Source organism: Candoia aspera, chromosome 5, assembly GCF_035149785.1.
Source record: "Candoia aspera isolate rCanAsp1 chromosome 5, rCanAsp1.hap2, whole genome shotgun sequence".
Lineage (NCBI taxonomy): Eukaryota > Metazoa > Chordata > Lepidosauria > Squamata > Boidae > Candoia > Candoia aspera.
Genome location: NC_086157.1, coordinates 20,572,874 through 20,587,315, shown reverse-complemented (window position 1 = coordinate 20,587,315; position 14,442 = coordinate 20,572,874). Strand labels below are relative to the sequence as shown.

At 39.5% G+C, this 14,442-nt stretch overlaps 1 protein-coding gene across 1 annotated transcript; it reads right to left on the bottom strand.

Annotated features, from left to right (window-relative positions):
• Window positions 1-281: 281 nt before the first annotated feature.
• On the bottom strand, window positions 282-12,175 carry SLITRK6 (SLIT and NTRK like family member 6). Its single transcript, XM_063304663.1, has 2 exons — window positions 11,738-12,175; window positions 282-3,304 (listed from the first exon to the last, which is right to left on the bottom strand). Exon 2 carries the CDS (start codon window positions 3,286-3,288, stop codon window positions 769-771), a length of 2,520 nt encoding a protein of 839 aa, XP_063160733.1. The 5' UTR covers window positions 3,289-3,304; window positions 11,738-12,175; the 3' UTR covers window positions 282-768.
• Window positions 12,176-14,442: the final 2,267 nt, after the last annotated feature.

The window sequence follows — 14,442 nt, the reverse complement described above, 5'->3', positions numbered from 1 at the left end:
AGTACAAGTGTCAAACCAATGTCGCACAGGAGTCTATAGCAGCATTATACTGAAGATTGTCCCAAAATGTGATTAAAATTGCCAGAGGGAAAGTAGCAAAACAATTCCTTTGTGTCTTTTAAATTCCTGCATAATTTACCACTGGCCCTTCCATCCTCATATTCTAACAGATTTTTTTTGACAAACAACATTCCAAATTAAAGGTACCTAAATATTGCAGTCCTTGGAAGCTCACAAATGAATTTCTCCTTTGAAACAAACATACAATTCCTTTTATAATTATGTACTACAGCCATGTGCAAGTTGTTTGTATGCATGGACTGATCCATAAGTAATGTACCATACTTTCTAATAGCTAGCTAAGCAGGTCCTTGTAGGTTTTTAATTGAATATTGCATACATGGGAAAAATAAGGGAATTGAAGAAACAAATGTTTTAAATGTCTATTTAGCAAAATGAAGAGTTAAAACAAAAACATGAGGGGCCACAATACACACCTAGAGGAATATGGCCAAGCACACTGAATTTCTTCCCAGAATCCAGTTGCACAAAGTTTAATATGGGGGTAAGATATATAGCCTGAACTTTCCCATGGCTTCACACAGTTATCCCTGAGAGCTTCTTTTCACTCAGATTACTGCTGTGCTTAAAGTTCTGATTGGTGACACATTATTATAAGGCACTTTTATTTACAAAGTTCCAAATATAAGACAAATCTAAGAGTTTCTGATTTAATCCCTTCAAGGTGGTGTTTTGTTTTGTTCTGTTTTATGTGTGCTGTTCCAAGACCTCCAGGTAATCAGGTTCAGCATGCAGGTTGGCCTTGAGCTCAAAATATTCATTTTTAGTCTGTTCTAGTAAAACCTTTCTTGGCCTGGAGAGCATAAGTGTCTCCATCAGCTTTAGTTCTTCATGAGCTCTTGGATAATGTACTTCCATCTCAGGGTGTAGATGAGCAATGCTCTTTCGTAGATATTCCGTTATCCCTAATTGCTGGAGTTCTCGCTCCTTCTCAAGAATGTTCCTATACAATGAGCTTGCATCCTGGAAAGACAAAAAATCAGCTGCTTGGTCTGTAGCTTTGTACTTGACATTTGAACTGGTGAGAGGAGAGGAGTGTTCCCTCTCTAACAGACCTCGCCGAAGGTGTTTGGGATCATGCCTCTCCTTATCATTCCTTCCATCTTGATCTGAAAATTTGGGATTGAAAGATGGGCTTTGATAAACTTGAACCATGGGACTGATCATGCGTTGTTCATACAAAGTTGAGGCTGGACGCTCGGTAGTATGGTGTGTTGTTTTATGACCATACATGCTGTATTGAAGCTGTACTGGATTGCTGTCCCGTACCTGCTCATCTGCTTGTTTCTTTTTGTACCTCCTCCGTCGATGTAGAACAAGAACAACAATGCCAGCTGCACAAAAAATTATTGTTATAAACACAATCAAAAGCCCCAGAATTAAAACAGAGAGAGGGATGACATCAGTGAGGGATCTCAGAATAGTGTCTGCTGTATTGGTGGTAGTTGGTGATGTTGTGATGATTATGAAGCTAGGATGAGTTGGGATGGATGGACTTTTCATTATGGTGGGACATAACATATCACTGCTCAGAGATTTCAGTTCCTTTTTAGCTAGATGTCTTGGAGATGTACAGAGAATTTCTCCCATCATTGTATTCCTATTCAGTTTTTGTATCCATTGCTGCAGCCCAACTGAGTCACAAGTGCAGTCCCAGGGGTTGTCTTCTAACTCAATTTGTACTAGTAGATCTAGATCATCTAAGACATTTTTTATGGGCAAATGGGCAAACTGGTTGGTTTTCAAATTCAGCCTGGCTAGAGGAACTCCAGAAAAGATATGAGGTGGTAAAGTTTGGAGGAGATTATTATTTAGGTATAGGACCTTAAGTTTTGGCATTGGATTAAAAGTACCTGGTAAAACCTCCTTGATGGCATTATATTCAAGATACAAATACTCAAGATGCTGCAGGCCTAAAAACAAATTGCGACTTAGTTTGGTGAGATGGTTGCCATTGAGATATAATTTTTGCAATTCAGTGAGATTTAGAAAGGATCCTGCTTCTAACATTTCAATACGATTGTTTCCCAAATGAAGCATTTCTAGACTACCATAACCCACAAGATCTGATTTCAGTAATGCCTGAATTATATTTCCAGCAAGAATCAACTTTTTAGGATTTGGAGGAGGAGAACCTAAATCTGACAAGCTTTCAATATTTTGTTCCTGACATTGCATCAAAATCCCTGAAAGGATATTGCTCATGCACTGACAAGGTATAGGACAATATACTCCAGGAAGCAGAGTAGCTGGTTTTGTTACATGAGGTGTTAAACTGGATTCCTTGGTAGGAGTTTTAAACATAGGTATCACCTTGGTTGAGGAATGACTATCACTTATTGAAGTTGTAATCACCAAAGGCAATGACCCTGATGGAGAATCAAGGTCATTTGTGGGGTGAGCTGGACAGAGTGATTCTGTTTTTAATCTGCTTAAAATGTTACCTTTCAGAATGGGAGGGTTGTGGCATACAACATCACCCATTATTGACTGGGGAGGCATGTTTTCTAACCAACTCTTTAACTCCACTAGGTCACAATTACAGATCCATTTGTTATCTTGTAGCTGGAGCTCTAGAATTCTGCCAATGTGTTCTAAAAAACCAACATAAGGTAATGTCTGTAGTTGGTTCCCTCGAAGATCCAAGTGAGTTAATGGAACAAAGCGAAATACATTGGGAGGAAGAAATTCAATGGCATTGTCATTTAAAATAAGCACCTTAAGCCTGTTGAGCTTGCTGAAGGCACTTGGTTCAATTATTGTGATGAAATTGTTGTCTGCTTGAAGGAATTCCAGGTTTTCTAGTCCATGAAAGGTGTCCTCTTTAAGTATTTCTAAATAATTGTGGTTGATATGGAGTTGTTTAAGGAGACTTAGCCCATTAAATGCCCCTGGTTCAATGTCTACGATATTATTGAACTCAAGATGCACAATGACAGCATTGATAAAGCTGGCAAAATCATTGACATGTAACATAGTCAAACTGTTGTTTAAAAGACGAAGTTGGAAAGGCCGGGATGGTGGAACGTGTACTTGAGTTATCTCCTTGATGCCTCTTTTTTCACAGTTTATAATTAGGATGCTGTCTTTTTCTTCACAAGAACACAAGTTTTCACAAGAGCCAACAGCTGAAGATGAAGCTGGTTCAGAATATAGCACATCACAAGCAACCCCCATTAAACTTAATGCGATTATCCAGAGCTTCATGGTAATCCACCAGCGTCTGCAAAGTACAATAAATTGAACACATTTTAGTTTTTCCTTCAACTTTGGTGGAAAACAAACTATTAGCATGTTTTACTATATATAAATCAGCCACTGAAAAAGCATCCCTAGTTCACTGAAATATTACAAGAACTGTCTAGTCTAAAAACTGAGAACTAGTGGGTAAAGTTTGCTTCTAAATTCAAGATAATTTAGTTTATCTTTGAAAGACAGAAAGTTTGTGGTAGAACTATGACTTTCTTCTGCTGAACTGGGGTAACTGTTCTTCACACAATCATTCTGAGAGGCTTGGTTAAATGCTTTTCAGTACCCAAGGCTGGACCTTCCAGATAAAGTCCAGGATCCTCAGTCCAAATTTCTCCAAAATAACCCAGATGTTACAATGAACCTAGCATCAATATCTAGAATGGCATAGGGCTGATGCATGTCAAAGTAACGAAGTATGATTTTTTTAAAAAATAATATAATTTATAGGAAGGATATGGCCAGCCAAGCATGTTCACATTTACATATACACATTGTTTTAAGATAGAAGAGAAGCAAACTCCATTGTATTCCCACAATCATGATGGTGTTATGATTTCCACTGGGAATGGGTAAGCTTGGGGCTGCACTTCAGGTTGTTTGTTCGCTTTCATTTGCTTTAATCTTATTCTGAAGGCACAGGGGACAGAAGTAGCACAGTAGTCAAATCCACATTTTCTTCATGTTCCATCACTGGTATGGCCCACCCATTTTTTTTTCCTCCAGTGCAAGACTGGATAGCATCATCTACTACCCACTCCCAGCTCACTGCAAATGTATCTCTTGGCTGTGCCTTGAAGTTTTGCTTCAAAAGGGCTGTTTTTCATTCTGGGTTGTCTTAAATCCTTCCAAGTGATTGGTTCACTATGCTTCATTCCAGATTAATGTCATCTCCAGCTCTAACTAGACCCAGCATCTAGCACATCCACTCCCATGGTGACTAGTCAGCCACTTGAGGTTACTAGGATGCTATGTTCTCACCTGGTCAGATTCCCCCCCCACCACCATTTCATCCAATAATAGTTCATATGGGCCATAGATTCCAGTCAGCTCTCCTGGCCACTGTGTTTTCCCTCCCTCTTCTGCTAGCACACCTCTGTTCTACTTTGCATCTCCCAGGTGCACCCTTTCAGTTTCCGACTGTTTGGGTGAATCATACTAACCTAAGGATCCACATAGGAATGTTAGAATGAAGCTACAAAGTTCCAACAATTGCTACTTTTTTTTTTCTCTATGAACATGAACCATCACTTGCTTGTTTCCACAATGTTTTTACAGACCACAGAACAAAGGAATGAGGGACCTGTTCCCTTTATTTTAATCACTGTACAATAAACTGTGGTGGTGGGGGGGAGAGGATCTGCATTAGTATCAAGCAAGAGAATGTGGGAAGGAAATATGAAGGTAACCACATGTGCAAACATCTGGGAAAGCAAAATAAATTAAGGGTGCTGGGAGAAGGGAACCACCTCTAAAAGAAATAGGCAGGAACTATTGTGACCAGGGTGGGGTGCAAGGCACCCAGTGAGTTTTGTCTTCCCTACAAGGTTGAGGAGGGCAAGAAGTAGGGGAATGACCAGTCAAAGGCTGTGGTGGTTATAGCCTGGATTGAATACCAAACACAACCCATAGTAAAATCACTACAATCAGGACTGGAATTTGTTAAGTCAGATCTAGGAAGAGCTGGGAGCAGCACGGAAAATATGCAGCTTAGACTGCCATGCAGAATTACCCAGTGACTTCAGCAGGGTGGGTAAATCTCAAATGCCTGGTTTCTGTAGGGAATGAGAGATGGCTTTAAAGGATGTGGTAAATGGATGTATTAAGCCTTGCACCGTCTTTATGGAACATTTTTTTTTCCTTTTTATTTTGGCAAAAAGCCAAGAACCCTGAAATCAGAAAGAGATGACTCTGTCCTGAATTTTACTGATGTGATCTGGAGGTGCTTTGGAGATTCATAAAAAAAGAAAAAAGAAAAGAAAAAGAAAAGAAAGAGAAAAAAGAGAATCTAGTGTGACTCTTGGGTTCCACATTGCCCATCTCTGATTTAAATGGGTTTAAATTTGAAGTTACGTATGCTCAGAGCATAGAATGACTATGCAGAAGGGAAAACTCAAAGATTAATGATATGCTTCATCTAAAGAGATCACTTGGCAAACCATTACATCTTGGCTCTGTAGTTCCCTAACTATACTTCTAAAAACCTCTTTTGAAAAGCCTTCCTTTTGATCCACTAGGTGATGAAGTTAAGAAGGTCTTCATTCTTCCTTTGTGGAATAAAGAAAAGTTATTCTCACCAATGAGAAACAATAACAGAAGCTGTTACTTATGAAAAGGTGCATGTGCCCAAAATTTATCTGAAAATTGGCATAACCAGGGAGAAAGATAAGAACACGGTCCCAAAGAATATCAGCCATCAGAACAATTATATAAAATTTAGCAAAGGTACTGTATATTAGCAAAGGTGTAGTAGAGAAATTGAGGCAAAGAGGAAACAAAAAACAAACAAACAGGAGAGAAGAATACTTCTAAATAAAAAAAAAAAGTTTTTGATTTTTGTCCTCCTCAAAGGAACATTTTTACTCCAATCAAAGCAAATATTTGTAGCTCAGGGTTGAACTGTGGAGTCTTTGGCGCTCTCTGAGCCTTGTTTTCTTGCAGATGTTTCATTGCCAGACTAGGCAACATCTTCAATGCAAAGAGGAGTGGGCCTTGCTCTCAGTTTATATACTGTGACTTGCCCTGCTTGTGTTGGTAGGGGTGTTGTTCTCTCCTTGGGAGTTCTTTGATTGGACTGTTGTTTGCTGCTTGGTTGATTGCCTGAGTTAATAGTTCCTTGACTAGGGAGTATTGTGCTGTTTGATGGTTCATCTGATGTTAATCCTAGTGTTGATTTGGTGACTCAACCATAGTTTCAACTGGGAAACTCTGAGCATCCTAAACCAAGCCAAATCCAAAAATGCAAGAGAATTCCTGGAAGCCTGGCGCTCAGACAAAGCACCCATCAACAGACACATAGAGGTAAACAACATTTACATACCACTCAAAAGAGACAATAGAAAAGCCAAAAGAGCAATACACTCCCTTGCCAGTAATCAACACCAGGATTAACGCCAGATGAACCATCAAACAGCACAATACACCCTAGTCAAGGAGCTATTAACTCAGGCAATCAACCAAGCAGCAAACAACAGCCTAATCAAAGAACTCCCAGGGAGAAAACAACACCCCTACCAACACAAGCAGGGCAAGCCAGTATATAAACTGAGAACAAGGCCCACTCCCTCTTTGCATTGAAGATGTTGCCTAGTCTGGCAATGAAACGTCTGCAAGAAAACAACAAGGCTCAGAGAGTACCAAGAAAATTTTTACTGTCACGTCTTGATGAAAATTTAAAGTGATGAATCAAGCACTCTGAAAGTCCTAACATGTATCTAGTTATTACTCAATAATGGATGTGGCAAAGCTATAACATTATTTTAGGCATCTCTTTGGCATAACATGCCAAAAGAGGAGGAAGGAAGGAAGGACGGATGGAAGGTCAGTCTAGGGGCAAGAGAATTCCACTTGATCCTTTACCAGCATAGCCTCCTGTTTCTATGAGCAGTAGGACTGATATCAGAGGAAAATCCATTGGATTGCTTTTCTGTAAGAACTGTACTGTCCATCACATGTTGAGCAGAAACATGGGCTATCTAGATTTTCTATGACAGGTGATTGAAGAAAGTCCTGTCTCAGTTTAAAGAACTAGTTATATGCATGTGGTGTGCTATGGTCATTCTATCTGGTAGCAATTATAGGTATTTACTTTATTAGAGTTCCTTGCCAGTATTATCCTGATTCTCTAAATAACCAGGTCATCCAACCAAAAGGGGAAAAGATGCAAACATGAACATATCTAATTTATAGGTCTACATTGAATTCAATGGAATGTATTCTTTGGTATAACTTCCTTTTCCATCCAAGGTAGATCATTTGCAGAGTTCAGGAGTCAGAATAAATTCTTATGTAATGAAGATGCATAAGACTTGGGAAAACCCAGTGTTTATTGAAGTATAAGAAAGCCTTTAGGTGAAAAACAACCTAAGAGGTGTGCATGTATATGTGGGGATAATAACCCAAGAAGGACTGAGCATGCTCAGTATTGAGATAGAGAAATATCTAGCTAGAGCACTTCCTATGTGATTAAAAATAAAGAACCATCAGATCACTAAAAAAACTTTTTTTTTTTAAAGATCTTCTGGGATAGCAAAGAGAATTGTCCATGGAAATCAGTGGAGAAATCCATTACTATACTGTAGATGGTTTAGGGCACCCCAGCATATCCAGTCCATTGTATCTTCCCCAAACACCAAAGACAAACTTGTGTTCCTCTCCGTGTTTATTTAATGGGAAACATATTTTAAACAGCTCTATTGAAATACTGTAAATTCAATAAGGAATTAATTTCATTTTTCAACACTGCATATTGGAAAGCAATTATGACAACCATGCAGTGTAGTTCATAATGCATACTACATGTCAGGCTCTCAGTGGTTATAATAAACCCACATTATGTTCAAGACATAACAGCCAGTTTGGTACAGTGGTTAAGGCATCAGCCTAGAAACCAGGAGTCTGTGAGCTCCCATCCTGCCCTAAGCACAAAGCCAGCTGGGTGACCTCGGGCCAGTCACTCTCTCTCAGCCCTGGGGAGCAGGCAAGGGCAAACTGCTTCTGAAAGTTTGCCAGGAAAACTGCAGACACTTGTCCAGGTAGTTACCAGAAGTCAACACTTACTCAACAGCACAAATAAATAAAATGCATTGTGTAGACATATTTCACCCCTTTTGTAGATTAGAGGTTAGACTGATTTTTCTTTTTACTACTATCCACTATTTTTGTTTTGATGCTGAAGATTGGTCCTCAAGAATATATTACAAAATAGCAATGTGGTTTTTTTGTTCTATCCCAATTACAGAAATAGTAAAGAGACACACAGAAAATAACTGATGGTTCAACAGAGTCCACAGTTACTATTGCAATTCAGCACCAGAACTGTGGCGACTTTTGATTCCCAGTCAAAAATCCACCATGCTTCTTAGGTTGTACCTCAAGTCAATTTACTTAAATGGCCCCCATCATAGCACACTAAAAGCCATCACTTTGCACATCATTGACTTGCAGGATGCCCTTTTAAAACTTTGAAAGTCAATATTAAAAAATCAAGAACTACAGTATCTCTATGCCTATTACGACCAAAGGCTAGAGGAATAAAGAGTGAAAAATAGACCAAAGGGGGGGGGGGATGCAAATAGACATGTGAAGCATTGTCAAGAGTGACATTAACTCCAGTCTACATGTATATAGGATAAAACTGCTGCAGTGCTATGGCTAACATTTATAGGACTCTTTTAGAAATGAGAATTAGTGAAGGATACATCATCTTAAATTTACATATTTAAGAATAATAAATTTGCAATCATAAACACTGACTTCCTTTTATCCAATGTGTTTGCTAAGCATCTCCCTTTGTTTTATAGCAGCGATTTATTAAGAGACATATTTTCAAAGGGAAAAATTCCTATGAAGAAAAACAAAAGATTACTTCAGACACATCTAACGGGTGTGTTTTGTTTTTGAGGCAAGGGGAGGTCAATTCTTTAGTACAAAGCAAACAAGCAACAATAGTAAACAGAGTGTGTGCTCTAACACACTCTAACTTGGAATAAGTTCCAGTGAGTTCAGTGGGGATTACTACCAAGTTGTGATGACCTTCTGTTTTCAAAAGTTGCTGTTGAAGTCAAGGAAGCTAGCTTGTTAGAAGCAGCTGAGGGATACGGTTTTAACTAAAGATAGCCAGTCTCACTTAAGAAAGTGATTTGGCATGCAACTAATTGGAAAGGAGTATTATGTGAAAATATACTTGTTCCTCCTCTTTCACTTCACCAAAAGCATTTCCCTGATCTCATAGTCTCGTAAGTTCAGAAGGTACCTCTTCTATGTGAATATCACACAATCAGTTGTTGCTGTGCCTTAATTGAAGTTATTCATTCAGGATATTTTCTAGCAAATGTTTCACACAACTGCAGCGAAGGGCAGGTTGTGTTACGGAAAGCCACACAACTAAATTTGTGAGGGGACAATGATGGACAAGAGCTATTAGCTTTAAGATCTGGCTTTGGGGGCTTTCTAGAGGCATTTGTTTTGTTAGCCATGACAGGTAACACATGCTAGATTAGATACATCCTGTTTCAGCTAAAATGCCCTTATGGTTTTATATTAGCTGCAGTCTTCATATATTTACTTAGAAACACATTTACTTAGTCCTGTGAAATCCAGTAGGTCTTCTGAATAATCACATATAGGATTTGACTGCTCATCTGAATTAACTTTGAAAGGTTTATTTATTTATTTTTTGCAGAAAACATTCTTCATAAGAGCACATGGACATTTAGCCAACTACATGGGTGTGAGTTAGATTGGTTCTATAGTTATCAGTGGCCCTCTCTAGGACATTTCAGGCAAGTGGAGTCCTTGGTACTCTGGGCTTGGTTGTTTGCTTGCAGACGTTTCATTACCCAACTAGGTAACATCTTCAGTGCTAATGATGTTACCTAGGGCAACAAAATGTCTGCAAGAAAACAACCAAGCCGAGAGAGCACCCAGGACTCCACAGTTCAGCCCTGAACTACACAAATTCCCTTTTATTGGAACATTTTAGGCATGTTTATGGCCAAGTACTGTAAGTCTCAAGGAGATTAACAGATCTCACTGCTAGGTAAATATCAACAGTATTATTTCAATTATTTTAAATATATTTCTTAGCTTGCTAATCTTTTGTGTTGATCTACTTTTTGTTCATACAAGAATATACAGACATAGGCATAGAAAAAGTAATATCTTGGTGTAACCTCTGGACTGTAAATGGTTCTGCTTATCTTGAGTCCCATCCATCACCCCCACCATCTCAGACTGATGGGCAAGACACTGCATGCAGAGCCATAAACTCAAAGTATCTTGCTTAATACCACTCATAGAAGCAGAAAGCATTCACTTGCAGTACTCAAGACTTGTATCTGATAACCTAATTTCACCAATTCTGCTTCTTGGATGCCCTTAGCCGCATCAAAATCTTTGGCTCATTTCTTCAGTTGTTATTGCTCTGCTTTTCTGATAGGAAAAGAACATTCTAAGCATGTTATGATATCCTTGGGCAGAATTAAGATAAGTGAATCAATTTGTGTTGCATTGAAGTTTTCTTTGCATATGTATTTTGGAAGATGAAAGTCTTGTCTTTTTTTTTTTTCTCTCAGAGAACCAAATGGAACGCATTCCCCTGTTAACTATTGCCATACTTTCCTTGAAATCCTGCAATCAGTCAGTCTTTTATGCACATAGTTGGTCTCTCTGCAGAAAGGGGCTTGGAGCTTCTGAAGAGCACAGCTAGCTCTTGGTGTTTTAGATTTAATCTTTCTACTCCTTCAGTTCTCCCCAGTCTTCCAGAGGCACTGGTAATGCTACTGTTCATAAAAGATGCCTTTTTTTCTTTTTGGGTGGGGTGCAATTGTTTATTCTTTTTAATACTTTTCTCACACCAACCATGGCTCCTTGGAACCATCACAGGAGCTAACCTCATATTATAAATGTACAAAGGGAAGACATGCCAAGTGACATCAATTAATTTAATTAACACTGCAGGTTACAGAAACGTGTCTCCTAACTGGCCACTGATTTATGTTTAATTGAAGCAATACTTTCCCAAATTGCCTGAAATAAGTGATTCCATTTCAACCATGCAGGGAGAGGAAATGAGTTTTGGGAAAATGTAATGATCGTGAGGAGTTTCCCTGACAGTAGATTTTGCACAAATGTTGCACCTACAGCAACATTTTTTTTTCCCCATGCAAAGGCTAATAAACCCATCTGTTTCAAACAACGACAGAAACAAACCCCCAACAAAACAATCAAATTACCCCCAAATCCCGGTACTCTTCTTGGTTCAGTTAGCGGGAGATCATAATTACAATCTAGCAGATCCCCGAAGCCCAAAGTTTAGGCTAAGAACCGATCGTAGGTTCTGCATTTATTTGTCCATCTCTACAGTTAATCATGGTCGACTGTAGGGTTTCAGATGGAATCTCTCTTTCCAAACTGTCCCTTTTCACGAGCGTCATTCCCAATGCTTCTTTTCAATGCTAGGCTTCCCTTCTCGTTTAAATGCTCCGGCACCTCTTCTACGCAAGACACCCCAAAACGAGGGAATCCGAAGACATCGCTCTGCAAATCACTTTATTCTGCTCTTAGTTACCTGCAAAGAGTAAGATCGGGCTGCGCGGGGAAGGACCCGGGATCCGTCCCTAAGGTGATCACAAACCAAGGAACACGGTTTCCTTAGTTAATTGCCAGAGAGCGAACGCGTCCTTACCTGCACAGCAGCTACACCCACTGACAAAGTCGGTAATGGCACAGAATCAGCTGTTCCGGGAGAATTCTCTTTCCTTCTTCTCCCGAAACGCAGACTTTCTTTCCTTTCCTTCCCTCCGAGTAAGAGCAACTCCAGCGTAGCTCTAGTCCCGGGAAGCGAAAATCCTCGGACGAAAGCAGGCAGCGCCAACCATCCCAGCGAGCAGCGAGCGGAGGGGGGAGGAAGGGCAGTCAGTAGACCATCCTGTAAACAGTTATCCCTTTTCCTCAATTAACATGCACAGCAGACTTCCCAGCTCGGCTGACTTTCTGCATGTCAGTTAACCGTTTGCGGGCTTCGGGGTGCAGGAAATAAAACAGGCGCTCGGCAGGATCTAGAAACTGAGCGCTGGTGCCTCTTCTCTCCCTTTTCTTTTTAAACGATCCAGGCAGCGGCGGTGCTCCTCGCTCTGGTCTTTCTCGTTAGCTGGGTTTGTTATTAGTCAGATTGCCAGAGGCTGGGGGATAGGCGTAGATAAGAGACTTCTAGCCTTTTGACTCAGCCTTTAAGCCCTTCCCCATCACAGGGTTTTAATCTGCCAGGGATATTTCATACAAGATGCAGCTCCACCTTAGGAAAACTCAGCTCCTCCTCCTGCTAATTATTTCTCCTCCTCCTTTCCTTACCCCTGCCCTCCTTCTCAACCAAAACACAACCAAGCACCTGAAGCTGCTAAAAGTAAAATCCAAGTCCATTTCACAAAGCAACATATATTTATTTCTGGAGGGAAGAAAGGAAATGCTTGTGAATATTTGTGTAGTCTGGTTACTGCTCCATGTTTAAACCTTGCTCCAAAGTTGGTTGCCAATAATCAAAGTGCACACGTGCGTGCACACACACTCCACCCACAGATGTCTATCCAGTCATTAATTCCTTGTCAGTTGAAAGGACAGTTTTGTCACAATGTGTTAGAAGGTAGATTGAATGTTGTTGCCTGTTCTTTCAGATTGTTAAATTAGAAGAGAGAGATGCATAAAATGGCATCATATTTTGCATGGAAATAATGCTGGATGTTATGTACTGTAGCGATAATCAATTTGATTTTTAATTGACTGCTTTTCAAAAGTTTGCATAATCTTTGTTTTAATGTCCAGGTCAGAAATAGGAATATCAAGGAGGTCTCCCTCCCTCTCCCCACTTTTTTAAAAAATGAATTAAACAATAACTGCTTCTTTAATGTTCCTTTCATCTCTGGTATGGGTGGTTGGGGTAGGCCTTTAAGTGGTATCAAGGACATGCCTTTCTAATAGAAGAAAGCAAAATTTAATCTTCCCAGTGGCACATGCACATCCATCTACCCACCCTTCAGAATTGTAGGTGGACACTAGGCTTAGAAGATACTGCATTCTGTACTCACAGGTCTAGAGTGTGCTACAAATTGTCAGCACACACACATACCCCGAACAAAGTGGGTTCCAATTATGTTGAAATGTATACCAGACAAATAAATTAGCAAAGAACTTCGCTATGCTGAAGGCAACAGTACTGATTGAGATTCTTTCTCTTAGGAGAATGCCTGAACAAGCTGACTGAATACAGTTGTGTTATGAATTGGCAAACTATTCATCTTAGAAGAAAATTAGGTTCAAGAAATTCAAAGCAACGGATAACCATGAAGTCAAAAAACAGATTCAGACATGCTTCTGAGCAATAGAAAGATACTTCAGAATAGACTTTTTACAGCAGAAAATCCCATTAAGTAGCATGCTGCTTTAGCTTTACTTAGGTGCCAGGGAGCATGCACACTGAACAACTTATTAGGTTTGCCCCTTGGGTGACTCCTGCTATTATTAAGGCTGCAAGGAGGGCTAAGTCTTGGTTTGCTTCTTGATAACATCTCTGGCCATTACCTACTAGCATTTTAATATAATGGGATTTTCTATTTGTAGAGAAATGGAGCATAATACCGATAAAGAAAGGAGCCTTCTATAACATTCTCATGGCATGGGAACCTGCACTGGATAGTTGTTTAAAGCTAGAGGAGTGTTATTACTGGTGAGGTTTCATTCATGCATTAACAGGCTTTTCAGAGTAGCTTTGTCATTCAGCTTTATGCAAGGTTCCTCCGAAGTAGGTCCCACAGTGAGAATTGTTCCAGAAAGGTGCTTCAGAATTCAGGCATATAGTCAGATCCATAAATCAGAGTTATTAATCATTATAGTAATCTCAAATATTACTCCCCTTGATTAAAAGCTGGGAATGTGTTGTGCTATAGATTTCGATTTTTGGCTGACCTTTGCAAACAGAACAAAACAAAAAACAAGAAAACCATCCAGGTTTTCTTTTCCTCAGCCAGAATAATTATTGATGTGTAATTGTTTGCCTAAGAGAGATGCAAATTATTCAGCAGCTATAGTTAATGTATTTTCTTTTCCTTTCCAGGGGTAATCTCAGAAATTACTGTCATTCTATCTTCGAGGTAGGAATTTGGTGCCCTGACCACTTATGACTCTTTTGGTGTCTTATATGCTAAAAGAGAAATAGATGCTTTGAAAAGTGTTTTGAACTGTGTATTTTGTTGAAAAATGAATGTTATAGATGTTTAAATCAGGCTCTTAATATGATTCCTCCATCTCTTTAGCTATCATTGCTCCCACAGAAACAGTTTAGAAGTAACGGCTGAAACCAAAGGTTTAAATTTTAGTGACCAGGTGAAAGGAAGGAAG

Excerpts from the sequence above, each read along its gene's own strand:
- SLITRK6 (XM_063304663.1), bottom strand. The coding sequence starts at position 3,288 with ATGAAGCTCTGGATAATCGCATTAAGTTTAATGGGGGTTGCTTGTGAT.